We start from the raw sequence: 24,405 nt of genomic DNA, 5'->3' as shown, positions 1-24,405 counted from the left end.
GCGAGCCTGTTTTAGAAAACCCAGGCCCGACTACAGCTTCAAACAAACACAAAATATGTCCTGTTTATATTATCATTGCTTTGCCAGACGAATGTACTTTTATCGCAGTTAGAAAAAAAAGGGTAGCAGACCTTTTATCCCTAAGTTAACATATTTAGTACCTCAGGCGCCAGAGGGGAGTGCTGACACCACAGAATATAAACTAAGTAAATAAATAAATTTCCCCAAGGGCGACTTTCTCCTCAATATTTTATATTTGCTTTTGAGGTTTGAAGTATATCACCTTATTATTCCCTGGAGTGGAATGAATAATGTCAGCAATATTCAGCCTTCATATCTGGGAACATCATAACAAGCGAGCAGACTGTAGTCGGGGGACGGAGGAAAGCATTCCTCAGTAGAGCCTGTCAACAGCAACTTGTATCATTTTGGAAAATAATGTAACGACAATGAAATTAAAATGATGCCAAATAAAAACGTCAATTTATGATTTAAGTTGCTAGAATCAGCTGGTGTAAGAAAGTTCGAACTTAACTTCCCATACTGTTAACACTGTTAGTGGAAGAAGAAGATACATAAAGTCATGCAAAGTATGATGTAGTGAAACTGCTTCTCTGCATCTAATCCATCCCGGAGCAGCAGTGGACGGCCAACGTACAGCGCCCGGGGACCAACTCCAGATCTTAGCCAGTGCCTTGGTCAAGGGTGCTGACTGGAGAATTACCCTAATGTACTTATTTTGATATTAATTAATTCCCCAGTTAGCACAGAGCTTTGGGCTGCCTGGATAAGAAGATTTCAGGCCCGGGGTTGGGGGGACATGGCAGGAAAAGCTTGCAGAAGGGTTGCCAGAATGGGACCAGACCGGCAGCCGGGCAAGTGGGCAATTAAATCAGGCTCAGTAGCCTCTCAATTAAAACAGTCGTACCAAGATCAAATACAGCCTCGGAAACTGAAAGAGGCAAGTTTGATGACAGGGAATACAGTGCGGAGGTGATTTACAGTGGCTATGACCAGGACTCTGACTCCACGGTAGGTTCATGAGAGAGGAGTGAGATGGAGTTCACCCAGAGCTACTGTATACTATTGGAGTATCGCCTCTTGATGTACAGAGCATTTTTACGGAAAGGAAAGGCCATAGCTGTCTGGTCAGCATGCTAACTTCAAAAGATATCTCTACAACACAATACATAGACACCTTTGACATAACACCAAAACTGTTATTTCTTTACATTCTGGTGATATTTTAGGTAATTTTAGTCAATATTTGACTGTTTTAAGAATGAGGAATGAGGAAAACTCATGATCACCAAAGTCAGAGGGATTTGTCCTCTGGGGACCATGAATATCTTCACATAATTTCAATGCAATCCATCCAGCTGTTGATCCAGTCAGATCCAAAGTGGTGAAACGACCCACTGACCCCTATCCACAGAACATTTCCGCTGCACCAGCATGGCTAAAACTGTCCAAGATTATGTGCCAATCAAACCCTAACCTTGTGTTTCGAACTGCTTAGTCATAGACGTGTGACTGTGTTCCAGCAAGGTGAACTGTTGTAGGAGAGTGATTGCCAGCGGGGCTGCCGCCCCAGCTGACCCTCGCCTTGTCCAGTACTGTACACACCTTTCATGCACAAGTGCCAAATTTAGCAAACCTCCCCTCTGCTCTCTGCAGCCGTAATTACACCAGCTCTCAAACACATAGATCCTGATTATCATCCAACCAACAAGCGCTTTCTCTCCTTTTCTAGTAACGATTTGGATGTTGAATTTGTAGCCTGCAAGTGCAAGCAAAAACTAATGAGTCTTTCTATTTTTGTTCCAACAGAAACCGAGAACCACCCGAGTCTTTCCTAAATGTCTTAAATACATCGTTGTGCTTAACATTCAGTCTCCAGTGACTATTATTTATCGTCAGCCATTTCCATATTAGTCAGTAATAACCTTGCCTATGTGAGAGAGTGATGGGGATTTTATTTTTACATGAGCACAAGCCAAATTACCATCGTCTGCATCATGTATCAGATGTCCTGTGGTGTGAAGAGAGGGGCTGAAAGATCGAGGAGACTGACTGAAGGAACAAATCCACTTAAAGGCAGATGCAGACATCGGAGAGCTTGAGGGGGTCAGAGCTCTCAGAGTGTGGAGCGAAGGGCTCATGTAACTGTCAGGATGGGAAGAAAGGCAGCAAGAGGGGATTTTTTCGTCTAATAAAGGTGAACATGAGACCCTCCTCAGGGGTCTGCATGGGAGGATTTAAAGTGCAGGTTGATGGAGAAGTGGTGAAAGGGATTCTTGCTGTGTAGGCATTAAAATAAAAGGAAGTTATGATCGCAAAGAACAGCAGCACCAGCTTAACCCAACCTAAAATTATTAAAGCTGCAAAAATTTGATAAGAGCTTTCAGCTTCTGTGTCTTTGGGGTTTTTGTGAGCTTGACCTTTGTGCTCTGGACAACCAGTTTCACAAATCAGGTTTGGTGACCAATTTGGTCCAGACTGGAATTTATCAACAACTATTGAATAGATTGCAAAACGAATTTTGTACCGACGTTGATGGTCCCCTGAGGATGAACCCGACTAACTTTGGTGAACCCCCGACGTTTCCTCCAGCAGAAGCATCAGGTTCTCATTTGCGGTTCAGAATGTAGGCATTCATGCTCTTTGCTAACACTGGTGATGGCTTTTCATTTGTATTTTGGTTGATCTATTTAATGATCTGGTTTTATTTACAATGAGCATTGCAGATGCACCGGGTCTCTGGTGTGGCTGTAAACTCCAACTTTTGAAAGCTGTCTCATGTGAGTCTCCCAACCTATTGGGATTGGGATGGTAATCCAGGCTTTTGCTTCTCAAATATTTATCTAATAATATATAATGATACACGATACAATTAATTGTTCCTCATAAGTAAAAGAAACTTGCATGCTTCTCGCTGTATTATATATACTGTGTCTCACTGGAGGTTTGTTCCCGTTTCTGTGTTGGTGATTTCACAATGAGAGCAGTACTATCACACGCTTTAACTGTGTGTCAGGTGAGGACTTCACTGTCAGTGCTTTGTCTTCCACTTTACCGTCCCAGCCACACCTTCACGCTGGAGGTTAGAGTTCATTGTTATGGTTACAGCTGTGTGTATAATTCATGCAGGGGGTGGTTGTAAGGTTGATGACCAGCGGCTTACAGGAGACACGGTGAGTCAGGCTCTGGTTGGTTGTAACTCTGTCGGTCTGTGTTACAGATATTGACGCAGGCTGCGTTACAGAATACACACGCGACTGCTTTTTGTTTGCGGTCTGGCCAGTTTTGATTGCATTATGTATAGCAAGACATCTGATAAGCCACTGGAAATGGCCTCAAATGGCACCGGACAGTCGACTAAGTAACCTGTGATCTGATACTAGTGCAGCGGAGGGATGTCTGCAGTCTTATTCACGCTCCTTCTCCCTCCTTATACAATATTCACAATTCACAATATTTAATCGGCTTTTGTTTTTCCTTTTGAACACAAGCTCATTTTCTTCCTGAGCTCCTGACTGATGGAGGTATACAAAAGCAAGCAAACAAACAGAAATACCTCAGAGATGCATGAGCAGTTTGTGTGATTTCAGCTCTTGAAATGAAAAGAATTGATGAGGGGAGAGCAAAGACAGACACAACTAGAGCCAGATTTAAAACAAAGTCCTTTTATACATCAATAGTCTTTGATCAGTGTGTTTAGAGAGGAATATTACTGGAGTTCAACATTCAAATACGATATATTTATTGAGCTATTTATTTATGCAATCGATGTTATTTCTAGCTCTATGTTGTCGAGATGTTAAGCTGCATCAGTGACTCTCCTACTGTAAGAAGACATTATCTGACATGTCATGTAAACATTATGTTAATATACAGTGGCTCATTAGAGGACAAACTGTGCAGAAGAGGGATTTGAGCGGGGAGTGGGATTACTGTATCAAGTTCATTTGGATTTTAAAAATGTATTGTTTGTGGAATGGATGAAGACATCAGCAGGATGCAATGAGCCAATTCTCTGATTAATACCAAACAAACGTGTTTATCTGTATATGTATTACAGCTTGGAATAACTTTGACTTTATAGTCCTGTTTTGTATTGTTTGAATTGCTTTGTTTGGCAAAAAACATCCCTGAACTTGAACTTGTTGAACATTTAACAATCCCAATCCCAATCTACTTCAGTTGTTTGGAGAATGCTGCAACACTGTTTTGCTGTGAGGCTCCAGAAATATTTTGTGGACTTGGAAACTTTACACGACTTTTCATCAGCCTGAGGGTAGATAATGTAGAAAGTAGATAATGACTGAATTTTCATTTTTGGGTGAATTTATCCTTTACAAAGGTAGCATCAACATTTTCAACATTCATCAGCATTCAACAAACCAAGTCAGCAGATTATGAAAATAATTGTTAAGTGCAGCCATAATCTCAGTTGTCTCTGAAAGCCTCGGGGGTTCTGACTCGTAGTTGACCCCTGTTTAGTTCCAGCAGTTCATGAATGACTTCCTTTGTACCTGAGGCGACCTCGTCGCAGCAATAATCAGCAGGAGCCTGCCCCGTGGAGTCTTACATGACTCCTCAGCTGATTCCACCAGCTGCCTCTCTGAGGTTTCTGACTTGACCTTGACTTTCTGTAAGTACATAACAGATCCGCGTCTGTCGAATTGGCTGCCCTCCAGACACCGGTGATGTCTAACTGGCAGATGCCTCAGGAGTTCCAGCTGTGATCGAGATTTCATTGTCTTTGCGCGACAGGAGCTGTCCATCATTTCCAAAACCAATGAACCTCTACAGCAGAGCTCACAGTGATCAGACCCTTTATTTAGCAGCTGTTTATGTGGCACACGAGAAATTATTCCTCATCTTTATTTACATAGAAGGTTACTAATTGATAATAAGTTCAAAGGGGGGAAAACCTTAAAATAATGCCATAATAGACTCATAAATACTACAATAATATAAGTTGAGTGTATAAAGGTCTTAATAGGCCATGGCGTGGGTACTGTAGGTTCAAGAGTCAGAGCTACATCCTGCCTTCTGGCCATCGAAGCATGAAATTGAATTTGTCAGTGGGTAACTGCTGCCACCTAAAGGTCAGAGGGCTACCTTTTTGTGTATGCAGTATAGCCAAGGGTATCTGCAGATTGTACAGATTGCTTAACTTGCTGGAGTGTAAATCAAATCTTGAGCACAATCACGAAAAACACACAAATTTACTTCAGTCTTGTTCAGAGGAGTGCATGCAACCTGGAAATACCTGATGGATAAGTTGCTTCACAGTGCAAGACCACCACTGATGCATGAAATTGAAATTATTGATGGATACATTCTGACACCAAGAGGTCAGAGAGCCCCAATCAGCTGCATGTATACCTGTGGCCATTTGGTAGCTGTGCAGACTGGCATGTCGCCTCTATAGCTTATATAGTCTACTGTATATCATTATAAAGTACCTGGAAGTACACACACAAGTGCTTATAGAAACAGGAACACATACAGAAGCATATAGAAAAATGTAAAGATTTTAATGTGTTTCAGAGTTCAAAACTGTAACTTATATTGTGAAAGATTTACGCTCTTGACTACCCTCGTAGACAGTTCTCCATGGCTTGCAGCTCCTGTAATTCATGAGAGCGAGGGCCACAGTGAAGGCAGAGGAGCCGTCTGACCTTGGGGATGACAGAGAGGGCCGGGCCTCGGGCGCCACTGGGAGAAGGAGAGGAGAGAGACAGTGAGGACAGTAGGACCCTTGTGAAAAAAGCAGAAAAATATTGTACAGATAGATTCTTTATTAAAACTGTAAGTATACTGTATACTCAAATACACTTAGAATGCATAAAAAGTATAGTTTTTAACAGTACACAGCGCTGTTTTTTACTAAACTATACCAATGACGAAGTGAAATTAAAACACTTGAAGAAAGCATACTCACAAAGTGTTACAAAGGACGTGAAAGTAGTATACTTTCTATAAGCACACTAGAAGTATTTTAAAACTATTTAAAAGTACCACTTCAAGTATTGTTGAATTAGTGTATTTGTTTTTAGTACACTGAAGTTGGACTTAATGACATTTATTTCACTTACACTTTAAATGCACTTTAAATTAAGCACAAAGCATACATGAAATAAGATTTCTATACCTAAAATATATTTCCAATACATTAACGTATACTAGTAATTCAATTTCGTATTAGTTGTACCTTTAAAACACCATTCTCCTCACTGTCTGTATGACTCACTCACCCATTGAAGTGTAGCTGAGCTAATTTGAAGAGCTGATGACCCAGTTCGATGCTGTCTTCTCCGTACTGGGAGCCGATAGCTACGGCGCTTCGCTCCAGATGGGAGGCTGCATTTTTCCAGTCACCTGCAGAAAAGAAACAAAACAGTACGAGGACTGATAAATCTTAACTGTGTAAAACTCTGACTAAAGACGAAACAGAGCTAACCGTCAGAATGATTAATAAGACACCCATTTGGTTTCCAGGCCTCAGCTACGTATCTATAATTAAACACGATACTATGAAGCATTTTAGCTAATTATCACAACAACATGTGGCCAGTCATCACTGTGGCTGCTCAGTAGCTGTTAGTGAAGTGTCAGGACGGTTAGTTCTGACCTAAAAATAAGCCTTTCCCTGCCAGATTGTTGCTAGGGCTACATTTTCTCATGTCTGTTGAAAGGCACACAACGTTACTGCTGTTGCTTGATACTGTTTGTATATGTGTGTTGCAGTTTATGCCTGTAGCTGAGAAACCTCAACCTCAAATATCAACATCATTTTGGACACTTTTAGATGTTTTGTAAGGAAAATACAGTCACTGCACAGATAAATCCATGGTGATACTTCCAATTCATGTTAATATAATGATTCAACAAAGTCAAATATAAGCACCGTAACAGCTGTGGACATTTACCATTGAAGAACCAAGAAGAGAATCCATTACCCCCCAAAAAAACTACATACAGCCTGAGTTAGCGTTACTTACTGCATTGTATATTCATTTTCTTTATCTTGATTTTCTAGTATTTCTCTTTATTCATCAAGATGTGTAATTAAAAATGGCTTCGACTTCACTTCAATGGAGACAAATCTATGCAGATTGACATCCCTGCTGCTTAACCAATAGGTAATTTTTCAAGCAAAAATAGCAAACATCTGCTGGTTCCAGCTGCTTGAATGTAAAGATTTGCTACTTTTCATTGTCATGTCTGACAGTAAACGAAGAGTCTTTGGGTTTTGAAACTGTCGGTTGGATAAAGGAAGCAATCTAAAGACATCACTTTGGGCTCTGGGAAATCACAAAAAAAAATGAAAATAATGGTTAGTTGCAGTCCTAAAATCTATCTAAACTGATGGTAACTCAGAAGCACCTTTGCAAACGCTCAAGCATTCTCATTCTCACCCATTGTAGCATATGCTCTGGCTGTAGCATCTGCCAGCTCCCCCTGTAGAGGATGTGTCTCAGCTAGGGTCAGTCCTGACTGACACTGGGTCTTTCTCAACAGACTTAGAGCCTCATCTGAGGAAGGGCAGAGCAGAAGAAGAACATGGATATGTAACAAAATGAACTAATGATAGACACATTCATTACTGTATCTGCAGACTGTAGTACAACCACCTGGCCTCTCTCTCTCCATGAGCTCCACAGCCTTCTCCAGGTCGACCCTGATCTCCTGCAGCCTGCTGTTTACTTCCGATGAAGACGTGCGATGACCACAGGATGACTCCGAACATGTAAATCCTATTCCTCTGCCCCCACTGCTTTTCTGGAAATCATATAAAGGGTCTCAACAGTAGTAGTAAGGGTAAATCTAGATAGATTTAAATATATATTATTAGAACAATTTTAAAAATCCACAAAATGAACACCTACTATGAGAGATCCTTTGCACTTGCTACACAGCAGACTAGACTCATGTGGGCTGCCTGCAGCAGCTGTCCTCTCCTGTCTGCCCTCTGTGCCCTCCTCCTCCTCCTGCTGCAGAGAGCAGGCCTCACACTGACACAGGAAGTAGTACTGTTCCCGCAGGAGACGCTGGCGCTCTTGGGTCGCCATCCTGCTCCTGTGGGGACCTGAGGGAGCGAGGAGAGGGCATAACAGCACAAGTCATAGGTCACAAGATGGAAAGTAAGTGAACAACACTGCAATTTTAAAGCGGTGACACACTGATTTAAGTGGAGAATGCAATAAAAACTGTATCTTATTTTTTAAGCATCCTAACAGTCCCTTCGCCCTCATTGGACTCTTACCATAGCAGTGCAGGATCTCTTGTCCAGGAGCGATAACTCTGGCTGCCCTGACAGTTACAGTGACTCCGCAGGCTGTGCTTCTGTCCTCAGCTACACTCTCACCGAGCTCTGCAGACACATCTGAAGTGGAGGGATCTCCAGTGCTGAACGCCAGGCTGGTGTTGGGGCAACAGGAGTGATTCAGAAGACTGAGAGTTGGGAATAATGCCGTAGCAATGCGGATTTCCTTGCTGGACTGCACTGGTGAGTTTGCTGCTCCTGTGAGAAGCAAAAACCAAATGAAGCAAAAGGTCATTCGTACCAGAAGATGCAGTTATTAAAAAAACATAAATTCTGCTATAGTGGATTATACCACAGTATAACCGTGGATGCAGTTACAGTACAGTTCAGTTCGACTGAAACAAATATTACCACTCTTAACGGGACAAAACTTGACAGATCAACTTCTAATAACTACCAAGTTTCTGACTAGATGACAAGCTATGCATTAAAACACATATTAGTGAGTCCTTAAAAGCAGAACTGGCATTTTTCTGTAGAAATAACGACAGCTTGTCCAGTCAACATTTTTATCTGTTATGGACTGTTTTGGTGATTTATATGCATTCTCCTGCCTCCACCCTTAAACCTCTCAGTGTAGTCTATCACTCTGCCCTCAGGGTCACCACTGGGGATGAATTCTGAATGCATCAATGTTTACGATATGAGACAGTTGTACGGCACTCTGTTTATCTATGAAGCACTTCTTGGCAAACTTCCTGAGCATCTCTAATGTCTCTTAACTGTGAATTAAGATGCACTTGGTCTTCAGACTATTCAGTACTTGAGGATTGGCAAAATGGCTCTAAAATACTATGAACCACACAATGGGAACCACCTGCAGAAACTCTTAAAACTAGACAAGCTGATTCCTTTTGATCAATTAAAATCTAGTTTAATAGCTGTTGAGCAGTGTGAATGTAGATGTTTAATCCCTTTAGGTAATGAGCTCCTAAAATGTTAACGTTTGAGGTATTTTGAGGTTTCTATGATAGAAAACTAAATAACTTTAAATGTTGGACTCTTAATCAGACACAACATAGAATTTAAATATGTCAACTTAGCTCTGGGGCCCTGAGACTCCCATTTTAAAAACTACTGTCATACATTTTATATACTAAACAAATGAAGGCAAAAAGTATTGAACGTATTCAATAATGAAATTTACAAAAAATGTTACTTTGTTGACCTAAATTACAGAAAAATTAAAGTCCTTTTCTAGTTTTATTCTCAGTCATTTTCTATGATCATATTGTTTTAGAAGACAAAAATTATGACTGAAAGTCTTCCTCTGAAAAATATAGAGTAAAATATTCAGGACATCAGGAAATATCACTTTTACGTGTGTGGAATCATCTTCTTCCTACTGATTCACTGATATTCTGCGCTGATGCAACACTCAAGATTAAACTGTAACATGCTTGAGGCGAGGTGTGAAATCTATACGAGAGTCACCTATATCCTGCAGCATGATGATCGCCTGGGCGTTACACCTCAGCTGCAGGAAGTGCCTCAGAACTGCGCTTCCCAGCAGCCACAGCTCCGAGCTCCGATCTGCTCCCTCCTCCTCCGTTGATTGGCTGTTTGCCCCTGAGGGTCTACCGAGGTCCCAGGATAAAGGTGTAGGTCCGGCCTTGCTGAGCTTTAGGTAGAGCGTTGCTACGGTAACCGCACACAGGAAACGCAGAGCAGGGCTGTGGCGATTCAGGTGGTGCAGCAGGTGGAACACACTCAGGTAAGAATCACCGTAGTGTGAAGAATGACATGGATCAGAATCACTGGACTGTCTGTCAAGCTTTGTGTTCTTGTCTCTGATTGGATCCCTGGCCATTTGGATGTTTTTTAACCCCGCCTTTAAGGTTACCCTCAGTGCGAGCTGCGACATCACACCCATCACCATCAGATCTGCTCCCAGCGGACACTCCCAGCGGTGATGTTCTTCCCAGGCATCTCGCTGACAGGAAGTTGAGCAGTATCGGCTGTAACTGCACCCCTCACATGGCACAGGACACAGTGTTTCAATCAAACACCTGTGACAGCGCCGGTGCTCCACTCCAAACACCCCTCTCTCTGTGTTCTGCCTTCCCCCCATCCCTGTCACCTCCTCCATCCCTGGAATAAGGACAAAGCTGTATGGCCTGTCGTTGAGGAGCACCTCTCCAGCTGCTACTCCCTCTGCAGCCACCAGGTGTCGACCTTTCTCCAGGCTGAAGCTAACAGCAGCTTGAGGACAGATCCCAAATGTGAGAGGTCCCTCACTCTGAAGACCTGTCTGATTCTTTGAGGCAGGATTGTGATGATCCCCTTTTGCATTTTGATCGGCAGAGAGGTGCTTGAGGCACTGTGAACGGCGGTCCTCTAGTTTGTGTAAAAGGTGAGAGGGATAGCCGTTTTTCAGAGCTTTGTCGATGTCATCAAGGGACGCCTGAAGAAAGACAGAAACAATGCGAGCTACTACAAAATCCAAGATTTGGAGCACAACATAAAGACGCACAACGTAATGAGTCAGCGTCTTAGTTTTAAAGGGGGGCATCAAACCCATGTAGCTGGAAAATGAGGTGAAGTTCTGTTCTTAACCAGAGAAATGTCCAGAAATGTTTGTGGACAACCAAACTTCACCCACCTTTCCATCTGCATGGGAGTGAGCAGATAATGACAGAATCTTCATTTTTGTGTGAACTTATCCTTTGATAACTTATAACTTAATGTATCCTTTGGTGTTGAGACAAGGCAAGGACTGAAAGTGGGTGATTCTTATTCTCACAATAAGTGAGGAGTGGTCACTGTGGCATATCGGTAGAAGCATCATTTCTCCTCCATTTATACTTCAAAAGGCCATTCAATAGCTGACTATCATGCACATTTCTGATTTCATCCGTAGAGTCTTTTAGCCTTACAAAAGTAGTAACGATGGAACATAAAAGACTCTGAAATGTGTCTGAAATGCTTTATTAAATTTAAAGAAATAAATTATTGGACCAAGGTTGAGTCAATTAGTCAATCACAAGGCCGACAGGCTTCAATTAAATTAAGCATAATAGTAGATTAAGCCCATCTATCTTTAATAATCTCTGTTCTACTACCTGGGAAAGGTTCCTATAGTGAAAATCATATATAACCTGAGTGGCTGAGTGAAGGATGCACTTTAATGTCACTGATACATGTGAGAAGGTCAAATTAAATAAGTAAATCCTGTGAGATCATTCTGAAATCAACTTTTTTCTGTGCTCTTACAAATCATCTTCTATTTGTGTGGACTGGAGGTGCTGTTCAAACTGATTACACAATGACACAATCTAAGATGCAGAACTGGTTTAAACAGGTTTTTTATGATACTGCAAGTACAACACGACCTCATTATTTGATTGTTGAAAATGGAGCCAACTCACCTGGTAGTGCTGCAGATGGTAGAGCGCAGCAGAGCGGTTGGCATAGCACAGAGACAGCTGCTCCGAACTTAGGGGAGCAAAACACACGCCCTGTCATGACAGGAGACAAAGAAGCTGGATGTTGGTACATTTTCATAAGGACTGGGAGGCATACTACTATGCAATACATTTTTACATTACTGTTTGCAAAATATAAACACTTTATATGTAGATTACAATTTGATGAAGACATAGTTATCATTAACCATATCCAACTTGATGATTACTATATCTTTGTATTTAAACTGATCTCATTACTCACAAATAAACTAGAACAGTTACATAAACATAAATGTAAACACCAATGTAAAACAAATGAAAGGGGGGCAATGATTTTAGTGGGTTTGAACATGGTGTTTCACTAATGTTTCTATTTTAAAGCTCATATGGAGAAAGTGAATATCATTTTCACTTCACCTGTGAATAGTGCAGAGCAGCTGCAGTGTAGTCTCTGATCTTGAAGCTTGAGTTCCCCCTCTCCCTGCATTTGGCTGCCTGCTGTGTGTCCTTCTGTACTCCTGCAGAGATTGACTGCACAAAGTCCAGATCATCTTGGCTGTGAAACAGAAATGGAGGACATTACGAGCAACTACATTTAGTCACTCTGAGTGTTCCCAAGCCGCAGGAAAACTGGGGTTTAATGTGTATAGTCCCTTACAAGTGGTCCAATCAAAATCAACATGTTACTAATAAACTGTGTACTCAGATTTATCACACAGAGGCTGGAAACCCACATCAGTAAACTCCAGAAGAAGTAAGCTAGCTACTCACGTTGTCAGAGTTAGGGTGTATTTAAAGACATCATCTATTTCAAGCAGGGATGTGAAATGCTCCTTGTGATCGGGGTCGAGTGCGGTCCATTTCTGTGCAACGTGATCTTGCCACTGGACACACGGAAGATCCATCATGAACTACAACACAACCACATGGGCAGTTGAGGATTTGGTTTGTTTTGAGTCCGTGTCATGTCAGCTACATCCACGGTTAAGCTAGCGTGGACCAAAAGGAAGTTTCCGACTGCAACATTCAATATAAAAGATGACCAATTAATGTCCAAGGCAAATCGAAGATTTAGGGCTATTTTATTTTTCAGTCATACCTAAATTGATAGTAATTAGACTTCTAATTTGTTTATTTTGATACATGTATACTCTCTGTCTGTCTTATAACATCCCGACCGAATGTACTCCTTTATTTTGAAGTCATAAATGTACCATATCCTGTCTTGTTCGTGTTTTGACATACTTACGAAAATCTCGTTCGCCTCTCTTCTCTCGCGATATGTTCCACACCTCCAACTTGACTGCAACGTCTGACAAAGGCTGAAGTCTGCTGGCTCTGAGAAGCCCTGTACCCAGGAAACATGAGTGTAAAACTCTCTCAGGGGGCAGTTGAAGTAAGCATACATATTAATATGACTGAATTACTATTTTATTTGTCTTGACTCGATGTCTCGAGGCTGGCAGTTAAGCAATGTAGCGCTACCAGCCGTAGCTGCTAGCAATGTGAGCTAACGAGATTTAATGTCAGCTGTCAACAGTACCACTAACAACTCAAATACTTTGCTGTTGTTGTTGTTTTAGCTGTCCAATAGTAAGTTTATGTGGTGAAATAAATGCAGGATTACTTAATTTACTTACATAACGACGCAGAACAAGACATACTTACGTGGTACGGACTAAAGTCTTACCATTTGGCCAGTTCTTCCCAAACGTGTGGTCCTTTGAGTTGATTGAAACAACAGGACAGTCCCGTCCTGTTTATCCACTGATGCTTACCTGCTAGTGGCGAAACTAAATAATTGCCACTTCATTAATCTGTAATTAATGTTAGGCTGTACCTTTTCATTAGCAGCATGTTAATGTGATGGGACAGGATGGGGCCAGGCAGTAGATAATAACAAGTCCTTGTTTGTTATTGTCTAGGCCATGTGCAGAGGCTTAGAGGTGCAAAATCCCGTGCTGCAGCTGCTGGTAAGTACTTAAAGGAGTCCACTTGACCAACACATCCTGCTATATTGTACTTCAAGCTCCACCTTAGAAGTGTGTGATGAAACCCTTGTTAGACCAGACAAATTTAAAGCATATAGGAAAAATCTACTTTGTAACTATTTCTGTCTTATCTGGATTTTCCACATTGTTGCCCATTCATTCAGTAATCAGAATCTTTAAATATGCATCTGCAGTTGAATGTGAAAAAAAAAATCAATTTTGTTGTTTTGCGTATAATCCATCCTGCCCTCTGTTTGTTAGAACATCCGTCATATCCCTAGTGCTGCTGGTCCACCCAGGTTCCGGCTCATGATGAGCGACGGTCAGCACTCTTGGTCATGTGAGTATCTTAAAAGTAGACTGTGGGTTCAGTTTGCCAATGTACATGTGGCGTCTTGTTGACAAACAAACAAGTTGAATCCAACAAGGCTAATATCATGAATTATATTCCTTTTTAATCTGTCTATTTATTTGCTTGTCTTTTGTTTTTATTGTCTTTTAAATGCTTCTTTTGTATCTCTAACTATTTATATGGTTATATTTTCTTTGTGTTTTCTTGTCTTTTAAGTGCAACTTGAACATTTTCTTAATGTCTTATTTTTAAGGTATTTCTATTGCCCTGTAAAGCACCTTTAATTGCCTTATTCCTAATCAGTGCTATATAAATAAACTTGCCTTGCGTTATAATGTAGAACAGTTGTGTTATGGAAAATTTCTGCTCAGAAGATAGTCAGTGATAGACAAATCTGTTGAATTTTTTCTAAGATGTACATGACTCAGTGTGCGTTTGTGTGTGTGTAGCCTTCCTGCTGGCCACACAGTTAAACAACCTGCCAGAAGACAACCTCCTGGTACCTAACTGTGTGTGTAAGCTGAAGAAGACCATCACCAACACAATGTCAGATGGCAGGTTTGTGTTTTCATTTTTATGTCCTTCTATCCTCTCTCTCCTTTCTATTTGTTTGCTGCATGAAATCCCCTTTGGCTTTATTTTTACCTCCTCCTCCTCCTTCTTTTTCTTCTTGTGTGCCAGGACTGTGGTGATTGTGATGGACATGGAGATATTGCAATCGGCTGAGGAAACTGGAGGGAAGATTGGAAATCCCACTCCGTATACTAAAGACGGTATGGTTGTTTTAAATTGTGCATGCACAAAGTTAGAAACAGTAATAAACAGCTTCCACAGCTCCCTTATGGTGTTTGTTCAACTTACAGGTAAGACGTCATCCCCACAGACTGAAGTGTCAAGTTCCTCTGTCCCACCTTCTCCTCCATCTGCTGCAGCACCTGGACCCTCCTATTCGAACAACAGCAGTGAGTTTCATGTCAAAACTTTTAAATAATTACAAATGGATGCTGTTACAATTATAACAGCTATGATAATGATAAACCTGCTGTATCTGTTTTTTTATTGCTGCAGGTATCAATTATTTTCATTATCTATTTATCTGCTGATTATTTTCACAATTAATTGATGGATCCTTCAGCCATAAGATGTCAAGATGTCATGAAAAAATGCCCATCACAATTTTCCAGTGCCCAAAGTGATGTCCTCAAATTGCTTCTGTTGTCCAGTTATTTGTTTTATCCAAAAAGCAGCTAATCCTTAAGAAGCCGCAACCAGCAAATCTTTAACACTTGTACTTGAAAAATAGGGATGAATGGATTATCAAAATAGTTGGCAACTCATGTTATTTTGATCAGCCACTGATTAATCGACTCATTGCAGCTCTTGTCCTGATACATTCAGTTTTTGTCAATCAGGACAAATCCAACAGAGTTTTCTTGCTTGTCGGTCCTTGTTTATCAGCTGCTTGCCTGGCAGTAGTAGCTCTTCTTTTTATTGACTTCACATTCACAGCAGCCGTAACTGAAGACAAATTGATCGGTGCTGAGCAGTATCATACTCTACCCGAGTTTTTCCAACTGGAGCCACGGAGCGCTTGTTTTCTAAACATTTTCTACAGCCAACAAAATGTATGACTTTAACTTGTATTTCTCAAGCACACACTTATTGATTATTGCTCAGACATCCTCCATAGAATATATGTTATCCTTTGCTATAAACTTTTGCTTTCCACGTACCAGTGTGTGGCATGAGGCTGATGCAGGTTTGATACAATGCAGACAGAGGCAGAGTTTGGTGCAGTGAGATTCAAAAAAAGCTTTGGTCTGTTTTTGCAAACCACTTGCACACATGGAGTATTGATGGTAGTACAGAAAATATATATGTTAGCTTTCCCAAGCTGCTGCATGCAAGGTGAGTTCAAATCATTTCAAACTCAACAAAACAATGCACCCTTGAGTGCATGGATATTACATGTCAAATAGACTGATACTACTTATTTGCTGAGCAGATTACAACAATTAAATACCTCACTAATTTAAACAAGTTCTAATTTCTTCATTTAGCAAAGTTAAATGTACTGAGCAGCAGGTTGTTGCCCAACAACAATACAGAATACAGATCTGTCAACCAGAAGTTTATTATTTATTCCGCAGTCATGCAGACGCAGCTATTGAAATCTACTGTTAATGGAGGACCAGACCATATTTTGTCAAGTGAGCAGGGATCATTTTCAAGTACTAACTTATTCAACATTGTTTTGGGTTTCATGAAATATGAGCTTCTCAGTGAGATGATGAGCTATGTCTTTACTTTAAGTTCAATATAATAACAACATATTTTACTAGTTTTAGTTATACTAGCCATCATCAGGTCTGTTCCACTGTGGTAAGAACTGAGCAGTAATTTTAGGGAAACAGGAAATTTTAGATATTAGTTGGATATTTATTGCAGTGGAATTTTGAATACTCTGTCAGGCCTGCATTTGACCAACAGAGGGAGCCATGTACCCTTTGAGAGAAGGCTGCTGATGAAGATTCGAAAGATTTGCACTCCTCGCTGGTTTTTCTCCTCAGCACTGTTGTTCTGCGGCCATAATTTGGGACCAGCAGAGTCTTTGTTGTTCGGTTCTCAATCTTATTCACCATACCACACTTAAACCAGCACTACAGACTGAGAAATAAATCCTGGTTTTCCTTCCGTTTGATATTCATAGCACTTCAAAGGCTGTAGTCTGAGCGTGGGTTAAGAACTAGATGAAACAGGATCATACGACAACAGGGGTGGTTTTCAGCCAGTTGAAGGTACCCGCAGGAAGTGCCAAATTAATGGGAGTTCCTTTAGTACAATTGTCCCATTTTCATATCACATTGTGCACTTTAGATATGATACGATGTGATCTGAAAAAGCTCCTGCTATAAGAGCAGGAAACCTATGTCGTTGCCCAGTGGCCACTGCGGCTGATGGAGTCTATAACTTTCACCTTCCACTATTTCACTCCCAACCAAATATTTATAAGAGACCAGGGCCTCCAAATGATGGTTGGTTTTCTGCCAAAATGGCTGATGCCATGAATCATGCCTCAAGTAGCCTGTGTTTTATTGGATCTTCTTTTATTAGCTTAGCCTTTGTTTCACTCAGTTGTTTTATTCTACCAACTGCTCTCAGCACTGACATTGATTTTTGTTATGTGGCAGAAACATACCAATAGTCCTCCTCAGTGGAGGATGTAACCATGTGGGTGGATAATGAGTGCTTGGTATATATTGTGTGTTTGTGCGTGTGTAGGTGTGTGTGTGTGTGTTGTGACTGAGGGAGCTTGTGTGGGCCGATGGCTCCTCCAGTTCATGGCTTCATGAATATTGTGTTGTGGACTGAATCCCCTCGTAGCGATGCACAGACGGAGGGAGAGGGGGAAAGTCAACTAATTTGACTCAGAAAAGATGAGGCGCTGCATTAAGTAGTTCATCAGACTCTTTCCTCATTGTCTCCTCTAAATCATGTTACCTCAGAGATCCCGCCTGATAGAGAAAACCTGCTGCTCTGTTTAATTGTCCTTTTAATAAAATGGTCAAGCAATCCTTCTTTAGAGCCAAAAACAAGCTTTGTGCATAAAGTTAACAAGTATTTTCTCGAACTGAATGAGGCCAAGTGTTTGATTACTTTCCATTATTGTTGCAAATTGCATTTTCAGTAAGTCGATACATTTGCGTGCAGTCACAAGATTGCTAAATGCCACAAGTTAAGTGTTTCCAATGAGGTGTGGGCGATGTAATGTGGAGGGAGGTTTCTGTTTTATTAGAGGGTCTGAGTTCAAGCATCTGTTAGTCCTTGAGAAACACTGAATCCCTGGGTGCCTCCATTTGGCTAACGTGACTCCCTCCCTCCCTCACTTGCATTATTTCCTCCTGTCACAGCTCCTCCAGTTGGGATGTGAGAGACGGGACATCCTCGCTTACTCCAAGGTTATTAAAACTAAACTAAGAAATAAAACTAGGTGTGAAAAAACGTTTTAGATGACTGAAATAAAGACACATTTGTCAATTTGGTCAAATCTGTCAATACAACAAGCGTGAAGAGGCATTGGAGCATATGTTTATTGAGACTGGACACTTTACAGTGTGTTGTGTTTATGTTCTAATACCTCTTCTGAACTTCTGCAGTCTTGCCGCGGTGTCAAAGTTTACTTAATGACTAATAAGCTTGTGACAACACAACACACACACATACAACACCTGTTACATCGACTTCTTACAAAAAATAAATCACTATTTGCAAAGCGCTGTGTTAATTTACTGCAAATGCAAACCAAACATTTCCTTCTGTTCTTTTGAAGGCAGATCAATTTTAAATATATCAGGGTGTATTTTTATACACTCTGTTGTGGTAATGGAACAAGAAGGAGCTGTTAAATGAGGAATTGAAGGCGACAGGCAACACACCTCCAACTTCTCTCCCTTGCCCTCATTTACGTTGCAGGTTCCCTCAGCCATCATCTTGTCAATCAACTCTCCTTTCTCTCATTACATGATAAGTGGTGGACAAGTACTGCCAGACTACCGTTTAACACAGGTAACACCGACTACCGCGGCAAGCCTACTAACAATTACCACCCATATTATAATAAAAGAGAAACTAAAACTGGTACTAATAAACACTCAATTAACCAAAACAATGTAAACAATTAAAACTCAACTGAAACAAGCAGCCCGAGCCAAACTCTAATAGACATGCTTTAGTGGAGAGGTGCCAGAGTGACGTGGCTGCAACCTAGCCAGCGTCCAAGCGAAAGGGGTTTGGCAGCTTGCTCATGGGGCATCATGGCAGAGCCCGGGAGGTTAACTGGCACCCCTCCAACTACCAGTTGAGACTCCATAACAAGGTCTGGTCTTGAACTGGCCAAGTCCCTGCAGACAAGCTACTGCTGCCTGCAGTAGTGAACTCTGACCTCTGACATCCTTGTAGTGGGAGGATGTGGTTTTTCCTCTGGTGTCAGCAGAGTTGAAGGAAATAATTTCAAATGTTTCAGTTTAGAGTTTAAAATTGTCCGAGCACGTCTTGAAGCTCTGTCAGTCGCAGGTGACACGGTACTCCCTCAGTTAAAAAAAAAAAGCATTTAAGTCAGAATATTAATATTCTAAAAAAGTAGTCCTTCAGCTGTAGGTGTAGAGTCAAAGGTTGTGACACAGTTGTCACTGGCGGTTCTGTGTTCACTTTTAAATATTCATCGTCAGCTCTCCTTGAAATAGACTACCTTCAAACTGCTTTGCAGATGATATTTAAATTCCAAAAGGAGACATGCACTTGCTGAAGTGCAGTTAAAAAAAATATTCATTATTCATCACTAACCAATCTCTGCAGGTTTCCTTTGTCCTCACAACTCTCTCCCTCTTTTCCTCTCTCTCTCTTTCATAAACACACGCACGCTTTTACACACTCGCTTTCTAACTCACTTTCTTTATTTATTGCTTTTATGTTGTCTAAATATTCCTCTCATTCTCTTTTCCTACTGTATCCTCACCACCAATCACTCTCCACAAACAGGAGCTGTTGAATATGTTACCGGCATACTTATTAGGACTCGGTACTGATCTTAATCACAAAAAATGAGGATCCCTGATAAAACTGTGCCCCTGTCTTTGCTCTGTTCATCACCCCACCTACCCATCCCCACCTATCATCTCTTCTCCAATTTCACTACCAGCTCCTTCCCTGTACCACTCTATCCGAATAGCGTGCGTATGAATATTGATGTTAATTACCCCTCGCCTGAAAATAGCTGTTCAATCTGTGATTTCCCCAAGGAATTTGCGCATGACACACACATACACAGACACATACACATCCGCAAAGGATGGTATCATAGAGGTGAGTGTTTGTTGTGCTCCATAACAGGAGCTTAAATCGGGGGAGTGGTCCATGTGGAATTGCATCTTTTTACCCCAAACAATTCTTTCCTCAAATGCTGCTCCTCAATATGGCAGATCATCCCTGCCAAAATGAGGCATTGCATAAATTATATTTTGTCAACAGCCAACAATCGAGCCTGAATCGCTGCTGATGGGGCTGATGCTACTTTACCGTGGGAGGCGAGGTAACACCTTGTGATTCTGTGGGCTGGTCCGAACTGTTAAAGTGTTCTGGCATTATTATTTGTTTGAAAAAAAAAAGGCTGAGCAGGTGTTTTAGAAACAAAGGGAACTTGTTCTTCACTTTTTTTTCATATTTTCGTTGTTTCATTTGTATGTGAGACTTTGTATGAGATCTGAGTTGAGTAAGTGCACGCCTCATTAGAATTCACTTCCACACAGGACAGAATACTGTGCTATTAAAATATTCTCAGCTTGATTAATTACACATAAGGCTTCAGGCGTTTATCTAATATCTGAAAAATTCAACATTTAGTGGCTAAAGTACGTATATATGTTCTTCTTACACAATATGATAATTGATTATTAAAAGCATCTGTGTGGCCTCCTCATTTATTCCTGCTATTATATAATGTTCAGCCTATTTTAAGATCCCCTCCACACATGTATTAAGGCGTACATAAAACTTCTCTAGTGTCTGTGTGTCTGTGTCTGTCATGGTTTTTAGAGAAGAAAAAGTATATAAGCCACAAGAGATGTGACGATGAAAGATTTTATCACAGATAGTGATAGCTCACAGATGTACAGTCCTCTATTGGTTTCTTGATTTATTCTGAATTGCCTCAGCCCACGAAAACACCCACAAATATTACAGTTTCCAAACTTAAAAACTACAGGGAGATGAGGTTACCACCATTTATTTATCCTTTATTCGTCCACGAGACCTTATGATTCATGATACTTATTTAAGATTCTTTCATTGTTTTTGTTGTTTTTTGCTTGTTTGTTCTATCAGTGATGCAATGAAAATATTTGTTTCCTAACAAAATGTAGTAGTACGTTATTCCAGTCTTCCAGTGTTAGGTTTTGTTTATAAGTTTTAAGAATATTTAGATGGTTATCGGGATAATATTGTGACAGGCTAATCACGACATGTAATTTCAATATCGTCCCATGCCTATTTACCGGATTAAAATCCTTAAAATGGCACCTACTCTTTCTTCCCGATTAGGAATTCCAGAGTATATGAGTATGCAAATATTTTAGTTTCATGAGTTTATTTGCTGGCACCAGCTTCAATGTTTGGACCTGGATTGGCATCCAAACTTTTTGTGATGTCACACATCATGCTCGTTGGCCCACCTCTTGAAATCAGATTAATTGTGCACAGAGAAAACTTTCACCTCACGCCATACATGTGAAAACAGCCTTTTAATGTCAAACTCTGCACATACAGTACGTCAGTGGCGTGCACAGACTTTTTGAATGGCAGGGGCAAAAAGAAAAAAAAGGGCACATACAGCGCGTTCTCGCCACTGAAGAGGGCAGTTTATCATGTTTTAACCAGCTAAGGGGGCAGTTTAGTGTGTTTTGCCAACCAAGAGGGCACTTTAGCGCGCGTTTTGGCTACCAAGAAAAAAAAGAGATTTTGGACTGTAGGGCAACTTTAAACTAATCAAGTTTCCTTTAAAAATAAGCTTAAGGGTTTCTTTCTGTCTGGCTCAAACTAAATATAAATGGTCACGATGCATGATTGTGGTTAAGACTAGTATTTACAGATTAATGGCTGGTGTCTTGGCCACAAGACTGATATTCTGATAACAGATCCTAATTATTCCTTTTCCAATGACTAAAAGGCACAAGTACAGTAATTATGAAATTAATAATTGATTGGCAGCCCAAGAAGAAAAACACAGTTTAATTCATTGGCAAAAGCTGATGTTAACAGGGAATTGAGTAACTCTACAGAGAGATCTGTGGGGAGAGTTTAACTTTCTTAGGCAGTTTATCATTTTGGCAGCTGCTCTCAGATCAGATAACCGTACTGCCACTCGTGTTCAATTAAGTTTCTACTGCCTAATGGCAAACTGGTAGGTGCTCTAACAATTATTATATACCATTGTCAAATTAATACTCTACGTCAATTTACCAAAGTAATCAAACAATGATTACTTTGGTAAATCCTTTGAGGTAAAAAGTATCTCACAATATGTAAAACTTCAAACCAGAAATTCATTTAAAGAGGAACTCCACCGATTTTGAATATCAAAGTCAGCTTGCAGGCTTTGAGGAGTACTACTCCATATGGGGAAAAAAGTTGCATAAAGTCTTTTGTGGCTCCAGAGGGAGCTGCATGAAGTCTGATAAAAGTGACATCACTTGAGGCAGCGTCGGCTGGGTCTGAAGACTACAAGTTTGGAGATGAGAAAAATCTGGGGGTGTGGAGTTAGAAAGAAGCGAGCGTACCAGACCTCCGTAGCCTGCTCATATCTGCTTGAGGCTAGAGGCTCGAGGCTACATTAGCTGACACAGCACACCCAAATCTCAAACCAAACGGTTGACAGTTGAGTTGCATTGTGGGTAATGTAGGCGTCAAGTTTGACAGGGAAGAACGTGTGGAATAAGAGACGTCATCTATGGTTGTGCTGAATCTGAATTTATTGGTTTTTAACAAAAGTGTCCCATCATTAATCCATTATGGGATTGCAATGCTTTATCGATGGAGTGGAATTGTTCAATTTCATGGTATATTAGTGACAATGGCATGAATGATTAAGTACATTATTAAGTATTTGGCAGGGTTCAACATTAATGTGTTTTTTTCCTGACTGGGCAAGTGGGTCAGAAATGTGCTTGCTTAAATGAATCAATCCAATCCAACTTTGTTCATGTTGTGCCTTTGGTGCAAAATTGCAATGAGAGGTGCTAAACAATACAATTAAGTATAGAAAATGCAATGAAAATAAAATAATAAAATTTCAATAGAGTGAAATAATACAGTACCACCAAGTAGATAAATAACAAAAAATGATAATATAGGAAATAAGACAGACCAGAGTAGCACAGGAAAAAAAGCAAGGACACTGTCTGACATCGGCATGAAGCAACAAACATTCTTGCATATCGAAATTAGTCTTTATCTGCCTACATTACATTTTCTGGTGAGTGCCTGATGGTATTGTAGATAAAACGGTGTGTCTGATTCTTTTTTCATCACTTGCCAATTCGGCCAGTGAGCTGCCAGATTTATTACTTGGTTTATTATATTTTTTACTTGCCCTGGGTAATCTGGAAATCCTTGGTAGCACACTGGTGGTTCAATTATAGGACTGAAGCACACAATTATTACCATTCTATCTCCTTTTTTTTTTTTTTGTGATTTTCTTTTAAAGAAGTCCTCTTTAAAATAACAGAAAACAGTGAAAAGTCTTAACAACTTCCAAGAGCCTGAGGCAGTTCTGTGCTTGTTTTGCTCAACTAACAATCCAAACTCCCCAAAAATATTCAGTTTACTTTTAATGAAACGGGAAAAGCATAAAATCCTCACAAACTACAGGGGGCGTAGAACCGGTAAATACATGTTTGTTTGTTTTTTTTATTAAATTATACATTAATTACCAGAATATTGTTAATCTCTGTCGACTAATGAATACTAATTAGCTAATCTTTCAGCAATATTAAATTGCCATCTTGTTCATTTGGAGTATTCATATAAGTGTCTCACTCTGTTTCCCAGGAGCCCTTTCTCCTCCCCGAGGTAGTGGAAGAGGTTTTGTGGAAAAGTCACCCATGAAGGCTTCACCCTCAAGGTTTCCACCCTCACCCATGAAGGCTTCACCCTCAAAGTTTCCACCCTCACCCATGAAGGCTTCACCCTCAAAGTATCCACCCTCACCCATGAAAGGTTCACCCATGAAGGCTTCACCCTCAAAGTTTCCCCCCTCAGCCATGAAGGCTTCACCCTCGAAGTATTCACCCTCGAAGTATTCACCTTCGAAGTTTTCACCCTCAAAGTTTTCACCCTCGAAGGCTGGAAGCTCTTCTCCAGGTTCATCAACCAAAGAGATTCCTATTGCTCAGCTGAACCCCTACCAAAGCAAGTAAGTTAAAGTGTGTGTCCACGCCTGCATGTGCCTGCTCTCATATGCATTTATAATACGTGTTAAATCCCTTCGACACAACTTCAGCTCTGTTGTGAATAATGACACATTGAACCTAAGTTACATGCATTTCTACCCAAATTGCAAGTCAACTCTGTACTGTGTGATTTCACTTATATTTTTTCTCCTTCTGCTCATTCATCATCTAAACTATTTCCTCTCATGCTGTGACTCTACTTCCCTGCTTGCTGCCATTTCTGAGTAGCACTTTGGGGCATTTTTTGAACTGTGTGTGTGTATGTGTTTGTGCATGCATGTGTGAGCATTATTTTTTTCCCATACCGAGGCGTGTG

General features: G+C 40.6%; 2 protein-coding genes across 2 annotated transcripts in view; one reads left to right on the top strand and one right to left on the bottom strand.

The window, feature by feature from the left end:
* Nucleotides 1–5,527: 5,527 nt before the first annotated feature.
* On the bottom strand, nt 5,528–12,733 carry smyd4 (SET and MYND domain containing 4). The gene is made up of 10 exons (XM_084372946.1): nt 12,517–12,733; nt 12,163–12,301; nt 11,707–11,796; nt 9,773–10,742; nt 8,279–8,536; nt 7,902–8,101; nt 7,647–7,794; nt 7,431–7,547; nt 6,267–6,390; nt 5,528–5,727 (listed from the first exon to the last, which is right to left on the bottom strand). The coding sequence occupies exons 1-10, from the start codon at nt 12,651–12,653 to the stop codon at nt 5,604–5,606; spliced, it is 2,307 nt and encodes a 768-aa protein (XP_084229072.1). The 5' UTR covers nt 12,654–12,733; the 3' UTR covers nt 5,528–5,603.
* A 290-nt stretch (nt 12,734–13,023) lies between these two features.
* The window catches only part of LOC311269769 (replication protein A 70 kDa DNA-binding subunit-like), a 44,002-nt gene continuing 32,620 nt past the window's right edge, over nt 13,024–24,405 (top strand). The window contains exons 1-7 of the mRNA XM_084374165.1: nt 13,024–13,141; nt 13,671–13,718; nt 13,998–14,076; nt 14,538–14,646; nt 14,770–14,861; nt 14,952–15,050; nt 23,689–24,052. Of these exons, the coding sequence (XP_084230291.1) occupies nt 13,109–13,141; nt 13,671–13,718; nt 13,998–14,076; nt 14,538–14,646; nt 14,770–14,861; nt 14,952–15,050; nt 23,689–24,052 (824 nt within the window). The 5' untranslated portion in view covers nt 13,024–13,108. The remainder of the gene's footprint in view (nt 13,142–13,670; nt 13,719–13,997; nt 14,077–14,537; nt 14,647–14,769; nt 14,862–14,951; nt 15,051–23,688; nt 24,053–24,405) is intronic.

Source organism: Pagrus pagrus (genome assembly GCF_965226575.1).
Source record: "Pagrus pagrus genome assembly, chromosome: 14".
Classification (NCBI taxonomy): Eukaryota; Metazoa; Chordata; class Actinopteri; order Spariformes; family Sparidae; genus Pagrus; species Pagrus pagrus.
This window is presented reverse-complemented; position numbering and strand designations above follow the sequence as displayed.

Bases quoted from the DNA above. Each gene is read 5' to 3' on its own strand.
- smyd4 (XM_084372946.1), bottom strand. From the start codon at position 12,653: ATGATGGATCTTCCGTGTGTCCAGTGGCAAGATCACGTTGCACAGAAA. The intron at 11,797-12,162 runs GTGAAGTGAAAA...CTGTCATGACAG, and splicing joins CTGCTCTGCACTATTCACAG to GGCGTGTGTTTTGCTCCCCT. The intron at 8,537-9,772 runs GTGACTCTCGTA...TGCTTCTCACAG, and splicing joins CATCATGCTGCAGGATATAG to GAGCAGCAAACTCACCAGTG.